This window comes from Orcinus orca, chromosome 16, assembly GCF_937001465.1.
Source record: "Orcinus orca chromosome 16, mOrcOrc1.1, whole genome shotgun sequence".
Taxonomy (NCBI): Eukaryota; Metazoa; Chordata; class Mammalia; order Artiodactyla; family Delphinidae; genus Orcinus; species Orcinus orca.
The window spans coordinates 45859620-45880030 of NC_064574.1; the positions used below are offsets into that span (position 1 = coordinate 45859620).

The window sequence follows — 20411 nt, forward strand, 5'->3', positions numbered from 1 at the left end:
TTTGTCGTAGGGGATATGTAGTATCAGAGTGGCCTTTATATCCCTCACAGTGAGTGTTGTTTAACATGTTTCAGGAAGTATCAGCATTTATTTAAAAGGATGTTTAAACTCAATTGAATCAGAAAGGTCTGACTTAAAAAAAATTTTGTTCACCTTCAACTGTCAAGTTTTCTTTTTAGTCACTTAAAGTTTTGGACCCAAGATCACCAAGTTGGCTACATTTTAAGATGCTATCCAGGGCTTCCCTGGTGGCGCAGTGGTTGAGAGTCCGCCTGCCAATGCAGGGGACACGGGTTCATGCCCCGGTCCGGGAAGATCCCACATGCCGCGGAGCGGCTGGGCCCGTGAGCCATGGCCGCTGAGCCTGCGCGTCTGGAGCCTGTGCTCCGCAACGGGAGAGGCCACAACAGTGAGAGGCCCGCGTACCGCAAAAAAAAAAAAAAAATAAAAAATAATAAGATGCTATCCAAAGAGTAAACATGTACAAGACAGGAGAATGAGGCTTTATTTTAAAAAATGTCCAGGCTGGTTCTTGGAGTCCATTCTTTCTAGTTAATTGCACACTGCAAATGAATTCTTACGGCTGAGTATTTTGAATCTAGGGTAGGGGACTTGGCTGTTTTTTCCCATCCATTATTCTGCTCAATATGTCAGAAGGTCTGATCAGGAGGAAACCTTTTCAAGTTCTATTGATGCAGCTTTCAATTGACCACGGTGACCTAGCAACATGAGCACTAATTGGCATGGGCTGACTGGCATTTGGTGTACAGTTTACATGGGAACACAGATTCAACAGCTATTATAACCCAGTTTGCTGGCCCAGATTATGGTCAAAAGAAATGTTTTAATTGTCTTCAAGTGCCTATTTTAACTTTGCAGATACAAAGCAACAGGTATGATGTATTAAATCATAACAATTTAAAACTGTCACATAAACAATGTAGCAAAGATTACCCTCTAAAAGCAATCACCATGTATGACATAACTTTCTTGAGGCATTTTCCTCAACTTCCAGTTTATAGAACAGTCACTACAAAGAATAAACAGTAGCAAAATTCTCCAGTATATTTTAGCATTAGAAGCTTTGGGGCCATTACAGATGTTGGGAGGAATTATAAGCAAACTTTAAATTTGCTAAAGCACTGACTAGCTGGTATTAGCTATAACTGATCAGCTTATGAATTTCACTTCCTAGGTCTTAGGGGGAAAAGCCCAAAGCTGGGCTCACTGTGTAATGCATTCTTCTCACAGCTATTCAAGCTTGAATCCATCCTCTCTACCCCCCACTCTCCTCCCTTCACTTGGAGCTTGCCTGTTTTGTTTTGTTTTGTTTTTCAAACACCAAAGATAATTATTTTTGTGTGATGGCTCTAAGAACAGCTCTTTTAAGAACTCTAGAAAGGCCAATGCTATTCTTCACAGTTCGTGGTGAAATCAGGACTCTAATAATATAATTTTCTGTGAGTCAAAATAAAATGAAAAATCTGTACCTCAGAAAGAATATGCATATATTCAGGGCTTTTAATTATTTTTTGGATTCATTAATACAACTATATTTTAGTGAGAAGGCCTCATCTATTTAGGAAGAACAGCTCCATATGTAGAGAACATATGGTCTCTTCCACTCTCTGCAGGACTGAGGGGTTGAGGTTTGTGCTGTGACCAAGGAGGCTCATCAAAACTGAGCATGCAAAACCCACTTGCATTAAGTGCAACTCACACATTGTATTAACTGTGATCATTTTTTCTTTACAGTTTTATAATGCTAAAACTCACTCAACTGAGTTTCAGGAAAATCTGCTGGTATGGATAAAATACATTATAAATGCAATTTTACATTATTTTATGATTTAAAAATAGGTTAGGAACAAAGCCACAATTTAAAAGCACAAAGTTCTCCTTTTTGTTTGAAATGATTACTTGAAACGTTTTTGACAAAAATAATATTTATAAAAATAATTTAATTAAAATTAAATGGAAAGAGCAAGTAAGAGGGACATGTACTACTCTCTTTTGCTTGTTAGTGGCAGAAAGGCCTTTATTTTACAAAAGTTTATCATTTTTCTACACTGTACTAATTATATTAGTTTGCAAATACTTACAAACTGAAATTTACCCTGGAAAATATATTTTAAATCTGGGATGGAAGCGCTGAGGCTGACACATTTTAACTTTTTAAAATCAGTAGCCATCGATTGAGGCAACTTAACTGAGGCATTTGGCATCATGAATAGCAACAATATTCTTAAGTTTCTAAATTACTGCTCTGGAAAGTAGCTGGTAATGTGACATAACTACATACTACCACTGGGGTATCTTTATGTGTATGTGTCTCTGTGTGTGTGTGTGTCTGTGTGTGTGTGTGTCTGTGTGTTTGTGTGTGTCTGTGTGTGTGTATGTGGCAAATCAGCTTTGAGCTTAGCACCCATTTAAGTTAAAAACTAAATGGATAAAAAAACCTTGCATACGGCCAGAAAAGAGAATGCTCCACTGGCAAAGACACAGACAACAGGGCAGAAACTCAGGTGAGGAGGAGGCACATGCTGGACCTCACTCGCCATCAACACAATGATCGCTAGGTTGTCTCTGTGTGGGGAGAAGAAGGTGGGGGCAGGGATGCGCCCAGTGTATTTTTAAGTGAAATGAATATATGAATTATATATACTATTTCAAAGTAGGAATTAATTCAAGAAACAGTGTAGTTTATTAAAAAAAAAAGTACACTCAAAATTTTCTTCTCTAATAGAGTTTTCAACCAAACACTCAAAACTGTGCAGTGGAAAAGTACTAAACTAATCATCAGTAAAACCTGGTTCTAGGAAGAATTCTACTTACCAGTTGTGACATCTCAGCAAAGTCAAAGTGACTATGAGTTTGTATTTTCTCCTCTATGTCTTGTAAGGTCAGAAAGGTTAGACTGACACGTGCTATAGAAACGAGTGATGTACTGTATTTGCTAAGAGGCTGGCTAATAGTGAAGTTTAGGAGGCTGAATTCAAACTTTGTTTTCTTTATGAATAAATGGTGTGTGTCTTAAATGACCATGATTTAAGACATAAGAAATAATTATATTACGCTCACACGTAACTTCTGCTCTACAGCATGATTTTAGTTTCTGACTAAAACTAAACCAAAAACATCCACAAAATATGTCCCAGATCTGTTGGGTTCACAGAGTCAGTCCAGAAGATACCAACTTGGCTAGGGCAGAACAAAAAAAACCGATGGATGTCAGGACACAAGGTGATAATCTTAGGGAAACAATGTGTAGAGGGAAGGAAAGCTTTAGGACTGAAGAAAGGGTGCCTTGAAAGTGGAAGGGGCTCCTTTTCTTCTGTGAAGTCCCTGTGGCATTATGGAATATGATGCTTAGAGTCAGTTTTCTGACGAGTTTCGCTTGAGTGAAAAGTTTCTTAGTAAAGGATGGTGAGGAAGAGAGACCTCAGATAAGCTACTGAATTGTGTGCCTCAGTTTCCTCATCTGTAAAAATAACATCCACTTCAAAGGGTCGCTAAGAGGAATAAGCGAATTTGCGTTTCTAAAAGCATGTTAGCACAGTGCTGGCACTTCCCAAGCACATGATAATACTGGTGATTATTAATAATATGGGAAAAAGGCAAGCAACAAAGTGGAGAAACCAAATCTTAGGATCAAACTTGACAAACGTAATGGAGAAAGACAGTTATTAAAATGAGATCGGTGTGAATGTGGTAATATGTAATTTAGAAAAAATTTACCCCTCACTCATTTAATCTGTTTGACAATGGTGCTACTCTGAGGATGCTGAAGTGGTACATACCATGTGCCTTGAGCACTTATACTGAAAACAAAACATAAACACAGGCAGTAGCAGTTATTTTAAATTAAAATGCAGCTTGCACTAAGTAGCTGATACTATTAATAAACAATTGAATAACATAATTTCTTTTATCTTCTTGAAGAAAATAATGAAATGAGGTTTTGGAGTCTCTAAAGAAAGACCTTTCTTAAAGGGGGTAGAGGTTATAACCCTGTTCAAATAACAACACTTCATTCATTTCAGATGTGAACAGCTCAGACTGCTAAAACGGCAGAAGAGAGGCAAACAAAACAGATCAGAACTGGGAAGGCAAAGAAGGAAGACGTACTATGTGGGGGCTTAAACTCGTCTTAGCATTTACTGGTGCTGGCAAGACCAGCATGAGACGACAGACTTTAAAGCTGCCCTTAAAAAATTATTCTTCAGATGTTAATATAATTATTCATAACACGCCCGGCTGCCTTGTCGTGCAGAGACCACCTGACTTCGGAGAGCACAACTTATCAATGAAAGAACACATGTCAAACATCCCTTGTTATTAAACCATGTCACATTCCTCCTCGTCCGTGGTACTTATTAGACTGCAGATCCCATAATCCTCTTCTGAGTCCCTTCTGCATTTAATTCAGTTCAGTCTTAAGTAGTTAAAGAAACTGTTTTCAGTGGCAACTAATAACTACTGACCTACAGTGACACTGCACTACAATAGGTCTGTCAGCCCTGAAAAAGTTGTACCAAAGAAGCTGATTAGGACTTCAAGAGGTTTGCAGCAAGAATCAATGGTTGGTCTGTACTGATGCTGTGCTGCCGGCACAGAAATGATAAAAGTGGAACTCCATTAGTTATGCCTCATTAAGCTGCACAACACTTCTAAAAAGAAATTTGTTTAGCCTGACCAAAACCTAATACAACTTTAAGCTCTCTGTGTTGCATTTTTCAGGGCACCTCAAAAGCATCAATAAAATAAAGGCCAAGAACCAAGAAAAGCAGGAAAGTATACAGGCATGAATCTTTTACTTCAACATGTTAACCATCTATTTTCCTAAAGAAAGGGCACAAGAGAAACTATTTAGAGGGAAGAAAGTATATTTCATACCACAGAGAAAGCCCAAACTTCAAATGCTGACGTGAAAAGTTACTGAAAAGTCATATTTGCTTTAATATTACCTGTCAAATCTTTGCTGCTGGAAAAGGGGAGGAGGACCTCGCCAGGAATCCTGGGGCCTCATATCTGGAAGATAAACAGGAAAGGGTTGAACAGGAGATTTTTTATTTTTTGAAAAGTAATCACTATTCAGCTACCCACATATATTATAATTAAAAATTCTTGAAAAAAGTTGAGACCGAATATAAATTAAATAACTAGCATAATTACACACCCTGGAAATGTAAAAAGATATGAAACCAACAGGGTCAGTAAATCTGTTAAATTATTTCTCCTTTGATAACAAAACATAGTTTTAGAAGCCTTGGTCATTAAACTCACGTTTCTCTCTCCCTCACTATCTGTGTATATAAAGCTATACATGTGTTTTACATTTCTATTTTAAACGCTGTGCAAAACGATGGTATTTTGGTTTCATCCATAAATACAAACTGAACGAATAGTAACTTTAATAGAAATCCTAAAATTTGCCCCCGAAATGTGTAAACTGGAAAGAACGCTGACTTACCTAGCTGTGCTAACATGAAGCAGACAGTACACAATCTCTCGAACACAGGTCAGAAGACATGTTCATAAAGGGACTGCCCACTTCCCTATTGTTTTCTGAGAGTCAAACCTCTTCCCCTAACAGAAGCTAAGCTGGGAACATCGAACGAATTACAAGGAATAGTTAAGTGGCTGCTGGTCCTCTGTGTAAATGGGATGAAGGGCACCCCCAGCACAGTCGGCAGGTTGGTATCAACCAACCACCATTCCAGTCCCCAGTCTCAGTCATCTCAGCCACCTTCCGGCAGGGTCTGAGTGTGACCTAATTAAAACAGCTGTTCCAGGAGTTGTCTAATGAGGTCTCCGCATGAGGACAGTAACCTCCTCCAGACTCCCAAGGCCCAAGGACAACAAGGCTTACCATAATGTATTCAGGCTCACATTTTAATGGAAACACAAACTAGAAACATGCTTTTCGAAATTACTTTCTTAAAGGAAAGAAGAAATGAAAGCTTATCTCTGGTTACCAACCAAAAAAATGCAATCTGGGTTTACTTGGGGGCGGGGGGGGGGGGGGCGGAGAAAAGAAGAAAGAAAAGTAGAATTGTGCTTTAAAACCCCCTGCAAAGGAGAATCTGGAACAAGTAAAGCACCTGGCTGCTCACAAAGGTTCCAGCATGAAACACCCAGCTGTTGCTGCTCTGGAAGCAACACAGTTGAGGTACTGGCCCCAAGAAAGCCTCCTGGATGGACAAACCACCCCAGGGGAGCCACCCCAGCCCCTGGCCTAGCGATCAGTGCACGCGCGAGGCCTTCACCACCATCACTTCCAAGCAGAATTCCATTCTGAACTGAAAGAAAGGTGGCATCCCTAGTCAATCTGCATTAAGTCCCCCTTTTATCTCTTAAAAACCAAATTAGTAGCGGTCAAACTGAGAACAATGCTGAGGAGGTTTCCCGTTGGTCATTAGATATTCAGAACCTGAATGGAAACTCAGGAAGCTCATTGCCACACAATCCACAGGAAACAGGGCCAGGATCCCTAGTCTGGGCGCAGAATAACTTCTGAATCACTATGCAGACTGTACACCACCAGAAAATCTAAATCGGAGGAGGGAAAACCAGAAATTCTTACAAGACAGCAAACCCCCTGTGCAGTTTACTTCTATAGAGAAACTTAAAATACACTATACGATTTTCAATGAGTTACGAGAAAGCAATCTACCGAAAGTAAAACCAACATTTTGGCCACTTTTCCTGATGATTACTTTGTTAAACTTGTAGTCCGTAACTATTCAGATACTGCACAAAACTTAGGTCAGTGAAAATTGGTTAAAATGTTCCCAGAAGTATTATATTTTAGTGTCTTATTATAAAAAACTAGCTAATATAGCAAAGGTCAAAAGAAATACAGTAAATTTCATTTGGACGCCTGTCTAGCTCTGTACTTCACATGTCCCAGAATCACTGTGGTCACCCTGGAAACATGCCTCTTTTTAACATAAAAACTTAATTCCATGATTCTGGTTGCATGGTGTCTCTTTATATATGATGTCATCACAGAACACACTCTCCATGGTACTAATAAAAGCTTCCACACAGGATTCCTAATAAATATCAAATTGAATGAAGATAATAAAAAAAACACATTTACATTAAGAAAAGCCTTCAGAAATGTTTATCCTAATGTTTTATGAAAAATAAAGTCAGGGAAAAAGCTGGTATATTTCCTCCCAGGAACAGTATTAAGTGGAGGGAAAGTCCTCACCATCAGGAAATACATGTTCACTAGATCCAAATACGCTGCGTGTTAGATTAAGCACACCAGTATTTCTAAGTAGAATTGGAATGTAATGTTCACTAAGTGTAAATGCTTTTTTTGGAGAGGGGGAGCCCTTCTCAGTAGTCTAATTGTATACCTGTAAATGTCTAGAAAAACAGCCAGAGCTCCTATCCCACCAATTCTGGTATGCCAGGTGCTGCCCACTCTGTTTTGCTTTCACTATTTCTCACCTCCAGGACAACTTTTTTTTTCCCATACAACAAACTCAGCACATGCAAAAACTATAGTTTTTTGTTAAAAACCTAAACAAATTGTGTTAAGACTTTAAAATATCTCTTGCTTTCAACCCAAGAAGAAAAATAAAAAGGACTGAAGACAAATTTCAAGGCTACCTTTAAACAAATCTCTTCATGTGGCTCTGAGCAATATATATGGCCCTTAAGTGTTCATAAAGCAGAAATTATTTCCTGGCTGAGAAGTAGAATGTAAAACAAACTTATTACCATTCATTTGTATGGCTCTAAAAGAAGATCCATTTGAGAGGGAGAAAAAAAAAATCTGAGATAGTGAGTTGCACTTCACAAAGGTACAAGCAAGAGAGAGAGAAAAAAAATGACAGCTAATTTTTTCCTGTGGTCTTTAAAAACATATCCCTTTTCTAGAGCTCTACAGCCACAGAAACCAAGGCTTCACCAATAGCTCCTCAAGTGACAATTTACCTAATCAGCGTAGCAATCATGGAAAAGATTCCATGTTTACTGATTGCACTAATCAAAAATCACTTTTCAAATGCCGCTAACTGACAAGTTTACCGACTGAAATGAAGAGAAGTGACATGTCACGTTCTCCAGGTTGCAGAAGCGAACGCTTTATTCATGCTGAGCACTTGGGGCTGCACTTGACTCTGACAAGTTCCCAGTACCCGGACAATCACCCGTCAGCCAAAAACTGACACATCAAAGACTGACAGTGAGAAATGCCTGCAGCAGTCACTCAACAGAGCTGGAAGTATGACCAATGGCTCTCCTTGATTTAACTCTGCCCCACATGAAAAACCAGCTATGATATTGATACTACAAATATTTTAAAAGACTGACTAAACAGTTTAGATCTCAATTTTACTAAAACTATTTCCAAACAAATTTTTTTTTTTTTTTTTGCGGTACGCGGGCCTCTCCCGTTGCGGAGCACAGGCTCCGGACGCGCAAGCTCAGCGGCCATGGCTCACGGGCCCAGCCGCTCCGCGGCATGTGGGATCTTCCCGGACCGGGGCACGAACCCGTGTCCCCTGCATCGGCAGGCGGACTCCCAACCACTGCGCCACTAGGAAAGCCCTCTAAACAAATTTTGAAGTTCAAAATTCTATAAAGAGGAATGCTGATCTTTTATCATTGAATACTTTCACAGTATCTACTATGTGCCAGGTACTGTTTCAAGTACTTAATAACTTAAACTCACTTACTGTGAATATTTTGTGAGATGGGTGTTCTCTGTATCATTTTAGACATGAGGAAAGGGAGTACTGACAAAAGCCTGCCTGAGGTCACAAGGCTAATAAGGGTGGAGGGAAAGCCAGCACCACCCCCCCCAACACACTATGCTGCTCCATGGTTCACGTGCACTTGTGCTGTCAGCTGAGGTGACTCTTCATGTTATTTTATGTCAGAAGGACCAGGAGAGCTGCCTCCTCAACCAGGAGGCTCAGAAGCTCAGGGTCTCAAGAAGGCAAGACTGGGTATCTCTGCAAACTACTTTCAATATTTCCAAAGTTTAGAATTCACATGACTACACCCACCCAATTAAGACAGGAAGGAAAAATAAACATACTTTATTAACACATGCACTTCAGGAGTAAGCATCTTGACAAACACAGATTCATGGGGAGAAAATAAAAGATCTTGGGTAAAACATCTGGAATCACTGCTTTTTTTTAGTACAATTTTTACATTCACTTTATTAGTAATTTAATGTGGAAACAGTTAAACATTAGAAAATAATCCTTTTTGACATCTGACATTTTTTTTTGAAAATCCATAATTACTTTTTTTCTGTTTTGTTAGTTCATTTGTATCCATTTTTATTTTTTTAATTTTTTTGAATTTCACCTTATTTTTTTTAATACAACAGGTTCTTATTAGTTATCTATTTTATACATATTAGTGTATATATGTCAATCCCAATCTCCCAATTCATCCCACCACAACCCCCCGCCCCGGAATCACTGCTCTTCTTAAAAGGGTAATACTACCTTAAAACACTTTGTATTCAAAAAAGATATGTAAATATAAATGTAAACGTAAGGGATCAGATACAAATTAGAAGAGAAAATACACAGAGAGAGATGAATGGATAGATGGATCAACGGATGGATGGATGGACTGGTTGGCATATACGTAAGGATTAGGTCTGTCCGCATAAATATGAAATCTAGAGGTCACAAGAGACCATGAAATAAATATGCCAGAAAAATATTAATGACAGTAAACTAAAAAAAAAAAAAAAAAAGAAAGAAAGAAAAGAAAAGAAAAACCAAATCTTCTGTTGAGCCACATGTAAAGAGTATTGGGGAAAACATCCCAGAACATGGAATTTCCTTTCTTGACAGTTGGCAGCATTTGTCTGTGCTTATCATACAACTGTGACCAGTTTACTACCATGCAACAACTATTCTAGATTAGGCCGATTATTTCTCCAACACATCTCTTACAAAGGTATCAGGGAATACTGTGTCAAATGACATGGCTGCCTTCTAGGAAATCCAATCTCACAACCCCAGGCTTTTCTACGTTCTCGTATAACCAAGGGCAATTAGAAATCTTTAACCTATCGCAATCCTGCTTAAACTTTTACACTTCTGGCTTATACGGATATGATTCCCAATTTCCTCTCTCCTGAGCAGGTATCAGATCCTTATCGCTACCTCCAGGCAGATGGCATCAATGTCTTCAGGCATTTCAACTTCCACACAAATCAGAACTATCATGTTCTTCCATCTTCCTCCATCCTCCTGTGCTTCCAAACTCTCTAGTCCCCCAGGTGCCCTCAGTGCACAAGGAGCCTCATCTGGAATCTTCTCTCTCCTGCACTTCGCACGTTCAACTATGCAGTCCTTTAGTGCCTCCATTCCCACCTTCTCCACTTGGAATCCACTTCGCCACAGATCAGTCCAGACTTTCACCATCTCTCCCTAAACAGAACCACCACCAAGTCTTTCCACAAGCAAGTTGTGGTTCTAGAAACGAGATGTAACTGCACATTTTTTTGCTTTAAAAAGTTTTTAAAAACTCTTGCCAAAAAAGAGATAGAAGAATTCAGTGGTTTGTGTGAGTCTAAGGATTAAGACATGACAACAAGCTCACAGTAACCCTTATTAGAGAACAAAAATGTAGGAAACACTTTCTAACTTGTTTTATGAGGCCAGACATGTGAAGAAAGCTATAAACTAATCTTTCATAACATAGAGATGAAAAAATAACCCACACTATACTGACACACACACACAAAATTGATATATCACAAACAATTAGGCTTATTCCAGTAATGCCAGGTTAGCTTAACAGTCAAAAATCAATCTGTGTACATTCACCATGTAACAGAAGGAGAAGAACAAACAAACATTACCATCTCAAGAAATGGAGGAAAAGCATTTGATAAAATTCAATACCCACTAGAAACAAGGAATAGAAGGAAACTCCTTCTATAAATGAAAAAACTATAGCAAATATCATATTTAACGGTGAAATATTACAAGTTTTCCCCTTAAGACTGGGAATGAAACAAGGATGCCCACCATCACCACTTACACTGACTCACACTGGAGGTCCCAGGCAGTGCAGTAAAACAAAAAGACCAAAAGACATCGAGATTAGAAAACGAATACATAGAACTGTCACAACTCACAGAGGACATGACTGAGTAGGGGAAAAATCCGAAAGAACACACAAACTTTTGGAATACACGAATTTTAGTGAAGTTGTCGGATAAAGTCAATATTTAAAAATCAACTCTTTATATATACAAGCAACAGGAAAATGACATTTAAAAGATATTACTTACAAAAACATCAAAATACATGAAATATCTACTAATTTTTTTCGTCCTCGGTTTTTTATTGTGATGATTCAAGACCCAGAGAAAAGCTACAAGGGCACAAGGAGTTCCCACATACGCCTCACCCACTTTCCCCAAATGCTGGCTCATCAGATGACACTAAAAGGAAAAGGCAAGTTTTCAAGTGGAAAAAGATACTTCCAATACAAAAAACCCACACACAAACTCATAACCAGACTATAAAAGAACTCCTACAAAGTAAAAAGAAAAAGGTAGACAACCCTGTAGAAAAATGGACAAAAGACCCAAACAAGCACATCACCAAAAAAGATAATCCAAGCAGTCAATAAACATGAAAAATTGCTCCAAGTCACCAAGAAGAGGCTAATTCAACGTGAGTGAGCTTCCACTACCCGTCCAACAGAGTGGCTAAAAGCGAACAGGCTGACAACACCAGGGGCTGGTTAGAGCAGGGAGCAGCTGGACCTCCCCCCCCACTGCTGCGGGGATGTAAACCAGGCCGTGTCTGGCACTTCTCACGAAAGGTGACCGTGCACATAGCCCTGACCCTGCAGTTCTGGGAACGGACCGACCAGAAGCGTTTACAACACGCACCAGGATGTGAGAGCTTCACAGCGGTCCATTCCAAGCACCCCCAAGCTGGGGACCAACTCCACACTATCCCAACTGGACAGATAAATGACGGTCAGTCACATAATGGGACACAAGAAGCAATGAGAACAAATGAACTCGCGCTACAGCGACAGGCAGATAAATCTCAGAAGCAAAACATACAACTTTTTAGGACAAATTTTAAAAGGGTAACGGTGTTAAGAGACTGTTAGATACTACGTTAAAAAAAAAAAAGACAAAACTAATCTATGGAAGTCAGGTTGCCTTTAATGGGCAGGGGCAGTGGCTGGGGGAGGACACAATGGGGGGCTTCTTGGGCACCAGTAACTTTTTAATTAATTAATTTATTTGGTTGCGTTGGGTCTTAGTTGCGGCAGGCAGGCTCCCTAGTTGAGGCAAAGCGGGCTCCTTAGTTGCGGCTCGCCCGCTCCCCGGTTGTGGCATGCAAACTCTTAGTTGAGGCACGCATGTGGGATCTAGTTCCCGGACCACGGATCGAACCCAGGCCCCCTGCATTGGGAGCACGGAGTCTTAAGCACTGCACCACCAGGGAAGTCCCAACTTTCTGTTTCTTGATCTGAGTGGTGGTTACATGACTGTAATCATTTCATAAAAATTAAACTGTAGGGCTTCCCTGGTGGCGCAGTGGTTGAAAGTCCGCCTGCCGATGAGGGGGACACGGGTTCGTGCCCCGGTCCGGGAAGATCCCACATGCCGCGGAGCGGCTGGGCCCGTGAGCCATGGCTGCTGAGCCTGCGCTCTGCAACGGGAGAGGCCACAACAGTGAGAGGCCCGCGTACCGCAAAAAAAAAAAAAAAAAAGAAAATTAAACTGTACATTTATGATTTGGCACTTTATGTATGTTACATTTTAATAAAAAGTATATGTGAAAACATGTATAATAACCTAATTTTCAAAAATTGCATATATGAAGAATTAACAGAGAAACTGCTTATTTCACGATCATGGATTTATTGGTTTTTAAAATGTTTTACTATTACACACCATATTTTATTTAACTAATGTGTATTACAGTTAACATACATTTAAAACATCAGTTAAAAAAAAAAAATCAGCCTCCCTACCTTCATAATCAGTTCCAATGCATACTGTGACTAATTTTATATTCTAAGCTTAATACCACCTGACTACTTGCAGTGTACTTCAGGCTCATTATTTTCTCTCAGCCTGGAGTATTCCAAATTCCCCCTTGTTGGCTCAATTTAAATATCGCATCCTGGCTGATTTTTTTCCATAAACTTTTTCACTCCTCCCATCCCCACCCCCTTTGAAAAGGTATGTTAAATACAATGAGAGTCCCAGCACTGATCCTCAGGTGACTCAATGTTTACAAGTCACCAGGCAGAGAGGGCCACTTGTTTCTTGCTCAAAGTGAATCCCTACTTCACAAAGCATATTTCCTATTTTTTAATGATGTAATTAAAGAGATTCTAAGTGGAACAGATTCTAATCAAAGTTTCTAATCAAAGCTTCTTTGTAAGTATAAACAAATTTTATCTAATTAAGTGCTATAAAACAGCAAATGACGAGTTAGTCAAAGTAATAAAAGGGAAGAGGGGACCCCACTATTTTAAATAAAATGCCCAGATGCTGACAAGAGTTGTCTGTTTCCACAAAAGGCAAACTAAGAACTCTAGAATTGCAGGCCCTGAAAGGTATGAAATTCTTTACCTCTGGTATGACCTTGATAAATAAAAGAACTTTCTGACTTCTTTCTCTTACTGTTGGGACAGGATCCTGCAGGGTGGAAGGGGACCTCGGATGCAGTACTTGGATTTATATGAATCCCACACTGAGTGATTTTCTGGGAAGGGACTCCATGACTTTTACAGATTCTCATATGGCCTATGATTCCCTGATTAAGCACCACTGATCTAGGCAATATTTCCCCAAGTGTGATACATGTCACAGGTGGTACAGAAGATGATTTTCTGGGGGTCCATGAACAAGCTTGTTCTCTTCGTGGTTGTATTCATTTTGATGTATATTTGAAAACATACAGCAAGCACATCAAAACCATAATGTATTGATACACTTTACAAATTAAAAATAAGTCAATTTAAGTTAGTGGGAAAAAAAGACTTCAAAGTTTTAAGTAAGATGTCCAGGTGCCATCTGGATAAACTATGGTTTATCCTGCTGGCAGCAGGCCAGCAACTGGGCCTTAGGAAACAGGAGGTGGAAGGAAGCCACTTAACACAGAGCACGTGTGCTTTCACCTCTGCTACTCAAACCTCTTGCCACACCTCGGAAAGTCTACTCAATGCAACAACCTCAGAAATTCCCCACAACCATGGTCTTGCGGAGTACTGGCTAAACTAATCCACAGAGATTATACCTGGTTCTAGCACTTGCATCTCATTTTGTCCCCGTATTTGGAAGCTGTGATACCAGTAGAGATAGAAGTAAATGGCAAAGAGCCACAAGGAAAAAGGAACTGATAAAGAACGTCTGAGTAAACAGCTGGCTTTAACAATTAGCTGGAGATGCTCTCACCGCTCACTGGTGAGATCTCAGGGCACAGATAACTCCTACAAAGTGATTAGACTTTTCTGTTGTATGTGGTACATGTTGATACATATTCCGCATGCATTACAAATGGAAATACTCAGAAATGCTATTTGCTAAATTTTCGGGGGAAAGCAGCTGAGGGAACTACTGTAACCAAGCAGATCTCCAAGAAGCCCATTAAACCCTGTGCCCCTTCTGTGCTTCCTTCACTAAATAGAATAAAACCGCTGAAGTCCACAGATTTCATGGTGGAGTCTAACAATGCGCCATTCAGTGTCATTAAGCCACACAGAGAGACACACAGACAGACAGACAGACAGAACACGGTGAAAACAGGACCCTGAGAGAAGGAGACCATCAGAACTCCTTTCTTACAGGGCTTCAGGTTAAAAATGGTTTTGTAACTAAATCAGCATGCAAACAATACTAAGTACAAAGCATAAGTATTTCCCAACAATCCTCACTTTAATCTGGTTCTTTCTTTGACAGGTGTAACTGGTTTAAAAGGAGTTCTAAGGGTTCTCTGCAATAGAGTAGCCCTTCCTGTTTTTTCTAAATTTAATTTTTATCAACTATTTGAAACATTCAGAAAAAAACTTAAATGCTACAACAATTGGATTTAACAAATGTTAGCATCTTGCCGCATTGTCTCCCTCCTCCCCACGCAGGGGCTGACTGGTGGGGCAGCAACCAGACAACCCGGAACGCAGAAGCACAGGCTTCACAAAGGAAGGGCTCTGAGAACTTGGCACGTGACCTACACTTCCCTGAAAATGAGCCCGGCCACAGAGCTCAGACACAACAGTTAATGGGGATACAGTTTAAAATTAATACAAAGTCCGAAGCCCAACACTCAACTATTTTCTCCCATTTCCACTGCAATCCAAATGCCATATAATCACTTTCACAGTTAACATTTCTGATTCACTTCTGCCCACAAAACAAGTTATAAGGGGTCAAGGAAAGGCCACAGTCTTCACAGAACCACAAGGTTAAAGGCATATTTCTACCTAAGGCAACGCCTGTCTTTATGTTAGGCAGTTACTAAGATACGATTTGAATTAAGAAACAGATACTGTTGTCTTTCAAGTAATTCCAATTCCATGTCTATTGCACCTGATTTAATTGCCCCATTACCTGTATTAATGGATAAACAGGAGCTTGTTTGGCATACCTTTTTCTGCATATGTTCACCCAGAAGCAGATTTAGAAATGAAAATAAGAAATCCAATTCATATTATTCAATTAACTATATACAGATAAGATAAAAATATCTGAAAGTCTGTATGAAGTATTCTCTTATAATTCTTCTAAACATTACGTTTTTAAGTCCACTATGTCTGCACTGACATAATAAATCTTTTTAGCAATGAAGATCAGAAGCCACCCTTTGTTGCAGTACTTAATTTAGCAGGTAAAATAATCCATTACTGAAAACTTACTTGACATAAGCTTTGGAATCTGGGCTTGTCCTCTCAACAGTGGCCGGTACAAGTTTCCCTGGTAAGTCGCAGGTGGTGGTGCAGCATTGCTGTAAACTCCAGTTCCAGAGCCTCTGGGCATAACATGGCTATAAAAGGACCCCCCAGCCAGCAAAACAATTATATAGACATATATCCAACACGTAATAAATAAATGTTGGCAGCCGTCTTTGTACTATTAGATCTGATTAAGACAATGCAAATTTAAAAGATTTATAATGGACAAAGTTCAAAACAGTACTCGATAATGGTGACAGCAAATATTCACTTATCACACCAAAGATTTTTAATAATCATGTAAATATTAATTACTTTATGCAAAAAATAATCTGAGTCCATTTCTCTTTTTTTGCATTATATTTTGTTTTGTCCTCAAAGACCCATGCTGTTGCTATCGCTACGCAGTTGACCCTTGAACAACGTGCGTTTGAACTGCGCAGGTCGACTTATAGGTGGATTGTTTTCAATAGTAAATACTAGAGTCCTATACAATCCACGGTTGAGGATTTTCGACTGCTCAGAGGGTCAGTGCCCCTAACCCCAGAGATGTTCAAGGGTCAACTGTATATACTACTACTCTATATCTTACTATTTTCAGTTTACTACTGATATATCAAACATTTCCCTATATCTTTCATAGTCTTCCTAGGTGTTAACATCTATACCTATAGAATATTTACATGTTGATATCTCATATTTTACTAAACTAGTCCACCATTTAGTACCAGTAGTATAGACAACAATGCCTAGAGAGATCTGGGCATATAACCAGGCTCCTCTAAAATATCTTCTCAGGATAAATTCCAATAAGCAGGAATCTGGATCAAAAGTTCAGAGTACCTTCAGAACTTAAAACTCTATTTAGAGGTATTTCTATGTTGCTTTCCAAAATGGCTGAAATAATGCAAAAAAGAAATCTTTTAAGAATATTTTAGATTTGCATTTCTTTTACTATTAAGAATGAAGACGACCAACCAACCACAATAGAAACTATCCTAAGCAGTTAATCCCCACAACAACTTCATGAGTTAAGTAGGTGTGATTATGATTCCCATTTTACACACAGGAGATGGAGGCACAGGGCGGTTCAGTAACGTGAACAAACATATCAAGTGGTAGACAAGGCATCTGATCCAGACGTTTAGGATCCAAAGCCCATGACTCCACTGTCCCTTACTAGCCACTGTATAAAGTACACGCTGCTGATGGTAACCTACTGCCTAAATCCCATTTTGAATCTTAAGGTTTTCCTATGAATTGGAAATATCTATTTTTGAGTTATCATCATTAATTCATAGATGATAACTCATTAATATTTACCCCAGCACATTGCTCTTTTTATCCCAGCTTTATGTGTTACCGTTTCAAAGCTCCCTCTTTTATATACGATTGTCTCCATAACTAGGAAAAAGACAATTTGATAGCTAATAAGGGCAAAGGATAAAAATCAGAAATTCACAGCAGAGGAGATACAAATGGCCAGCAGACATCTTAAAAGAGACTCAACCTGACTAACAGGCCAGAAAACACATTAAGGCAGCACAGAGACATCAGTGCTTAGGTACAAGCCCCGGAGGTGATGGCTCTGCTCAGAGGTACTGGGGACACCCGGACATGAACTCGGCCAGAACTTTCTTGAGGGTAAAGAGCATGTTTTATTCTTTTGAAATAACAGTCTTCTAGACAGCAAAATCTCTTAAGAGAAAATAACGGAATTCTCAAGCAACACATAAAGCAATATACAGACCAAAGAAACAGAAGTGAATTTTAAAAAATGAAGAAAAGCAGAAAAGTATCAAAGTCATTAAAATATCTGCAAAATAGTTGTATTTAATTAAATATTAAATATTTGTGGCATAAATGCTGACTTAATGCTTTGTGGAAGACCCAGAAAAAGCAAAATACACACACAGAGAAACCTACCACTCACCCCAAAGCCCTGAAGGCCGCTGGATCCAGGTGGACGGGCCGCCGGTCCCGGTTAAAGCCGAGCTGGGGCTTCCACTGCCGCCCATTGCTGGATTTCTCCCAGTCGCCAGGTTTCAGTACCGGTGCAGGTTTTCTAACCATTTGAAAATACAAAATTTAGTTATAGGGATGAACTTCGTTTACACAAAATAAACCTGGAGAGTTTTATAAATGCACTGTTGTTTACCTTGCTCCCGGAAGCATTATGGCTTTAAAAACGTAATCTTCAGCAAACTGTGGGTCTTTAAAATTAATACTAGAAGAGAACAATACACAATTTAGTGATTACACTGGATTAGCCTCACTTAACTATCATGTAAACTCAGGTACTTTTCACCGTTATTTTATTTATTTAAGTTTTTTTTTTTTGGCCTCACTGCGTGGCTTGCAGGATCTCAGTTCCCCCACCAGGGACTGACTCTGGGCCCCGGCAGTGGAAGCCTGGAATCATAACCACTAGGCCACCAAGGAACTAGGCACTTTTGACCTTTACACAGAATAACTAAAATTCAAATGTTCTCCAAAAATGATCTTAGGGGCTTCCCTGGTGGTGCAGTGGTTGAGAATCCGCCTGCCAATGCAGGGGACATGGGTTCGAGCCCTGGTCTGGGAAAATCCCACATGCCGAGGAGCAACTAGGCTCGTGAGCCACAATTACTGAGCCTGCGCATCTGGAGCTTGTGCTCTGCAACAAGAGAGGCCGCGATAGTGAGAGGCCCGCGCACCGTAATGAAGAGCGGACCCCGCTCGCTGCAACTAGAGAAAGCCACGCACAGAAACGAAGACCCAACACAGCAAACATAAATAAATAAATAAATAAATAAATAAGCTTTCATAAAAAAAAAAAAAGAAAAGAAAAGAAAAAAAAATGATCTTAGTCACTGGATTTTGCCAAATTGCCAAATGGCTAAACATCTTCCTCACCAAACCGCCACTAATTTCCAGGATGGCCCTCGTGTAACTTTCTGTGCAACAGTCATGTTCAAGCTAATTGTGAGTGATCACAGAGAAATAACAGACACTGCCTGCCCAACTCTTGAGAAATTCCAGTAGAATATCAGAGACAGATCCAAGAGGTTTCCAACAACAAAAAATAAAAAACACCTTTCATTTTGTTCAGGCCATGGCAAAGACCCTCCCTCTGGCATCTTAGAGAAGATCAGCTCTTGTTACAAGAAAGATGCAAACAACAACAGAAACATTTGCAAAATCAAAAAAGAACACAAATAATCCACAGGGGAAAAAACACAAAACATCCCAGTTGGAAGCCTGTATCCTGCTCTACTAATGTGTGTTTCTGTGATAATGTAACAGTCACCATTTGAACACTACACAAAGGCTGTACATTCAGACTAACAAGCTGGGCCAAACTCCTTTCTGGTGGGGGGTGTGTGTGTGTGTGCAGGCGCCTCCCAAAGCACACAAGTCTTCCTTCTGACACAGCAACGTCTCTTCTAGGACTCTGGATACGCGCCTGGTTTATACTTAAGGATGCTCATAACATCAGTATTCATAATGTTGAAAAACTGTAAAACCTAAGTGTATGGACAATAGTGGACTGGTTAAAGAAACTATGGTTCTTTCTAAAAACGGTATGCTCGATTGATATTTTTTAAAATGTAACAAAATACTTAATGACGTGGGAAAAGTACACATGCAACAGACTAGACACACATTCACCAAAAGGTTACTTGCACATTCAACCATTTCCTTTCCTTCTTTTTGCTTTTTTATATTCTCCAAAGATCCTCCAAAGATTACAGATTACAGTTGCAATCAGTGAAAAAAGGTTTTATTGAACTGGTTGACATTTTAGATAGCTAACTTTTTTTTCCTCTTCAAATACTGCCACTTAAAATAATTAGGGCCCATCTGCTATAGAGAAATTTTCGTTGCAGTAGGATTTAACTGTATATTTTAAGTACACAAAAATAGTTTCATTTATAATAAAGATGCTATAAGCTCAAGAACAGCTGAACAACACTTCATTTATTCAATCTGTTCCTCTTACAAACTCACTCTTCACCGCAACTGTCTTTATCTCAGATGTTCTCTATTCCAGATGGCTTAGGGCAGGGCCAGGCACGACAGGCAGTATGAAAGGTTTAAGAGGGTGAAAGAGAAAGAGATAGGTATCTGGGTCTGTTAGGGCTTTGCAGATACATAGTAAAGAGAGAAAACTGGGGACTTCACTGGCAGTCCAGTGGTTAGGACTCCGAGCTTCTACTGCAGGGGACACAGGTTCGATCCCTGGTCGGGGAACTAAGATCTCACAAGCCACGTGGAGTGGCCAAAAAAAAAGAGAGAGAGAGAGAGAGAGAAATCTGGTGATAAAGCAAGACTTGCAACTAAAGTATCTCAAAATACTTCTCTTAGTGTCAGCAGGCCTTTTCGGCAGTTTACCAAACAAATTTTCAGAGTGCCCACTGCATACACGGTCTCACAGTGGGATCAGGGGCACAAACGCTGACCAAGCACGGAGCCTGCCTCCCCTTCTAATAGGGGAAATAGAC

The 20411-nt window shown here is 39.6% G+C and overlaps 1 protein-coding gene across 2 annotated transcripts in view; it reads right to left on the reverse strand.

The window, feature by feature from the left end:
* XRN2 (5'-3' exoribonuclease 2) overlaps positions 1 to 20411 on the reverse strand; it is an 80095-nt gene that overhangs the window by 3118 nt on the left and 56566 nt on the right. For both annotated transcript variants that reach the window (XM_004270421.4, XM_033429410.2), the window contains exons 25-28: positions 18086 to 18154; positions 17861 to 17992; positions 15892 to 16019; positions 4968 to 5031 (exon numbers count right to left, since the gene is read on the reverse strand). In XM_004270421.4, coding sequence (XP_004270469.1) covers positions 4968 to 5031; positions 15892 to 16019; positions 17861 to 17992; positions 18086 to 18154 — 393 coding nt within the window. The remainder of the gene's footprint in view (positions 1 to 4967; positions 5032 to 15891; positions 16020 to 17860; positions 17993 to 18085; positions 18155 to 20411) is intronic.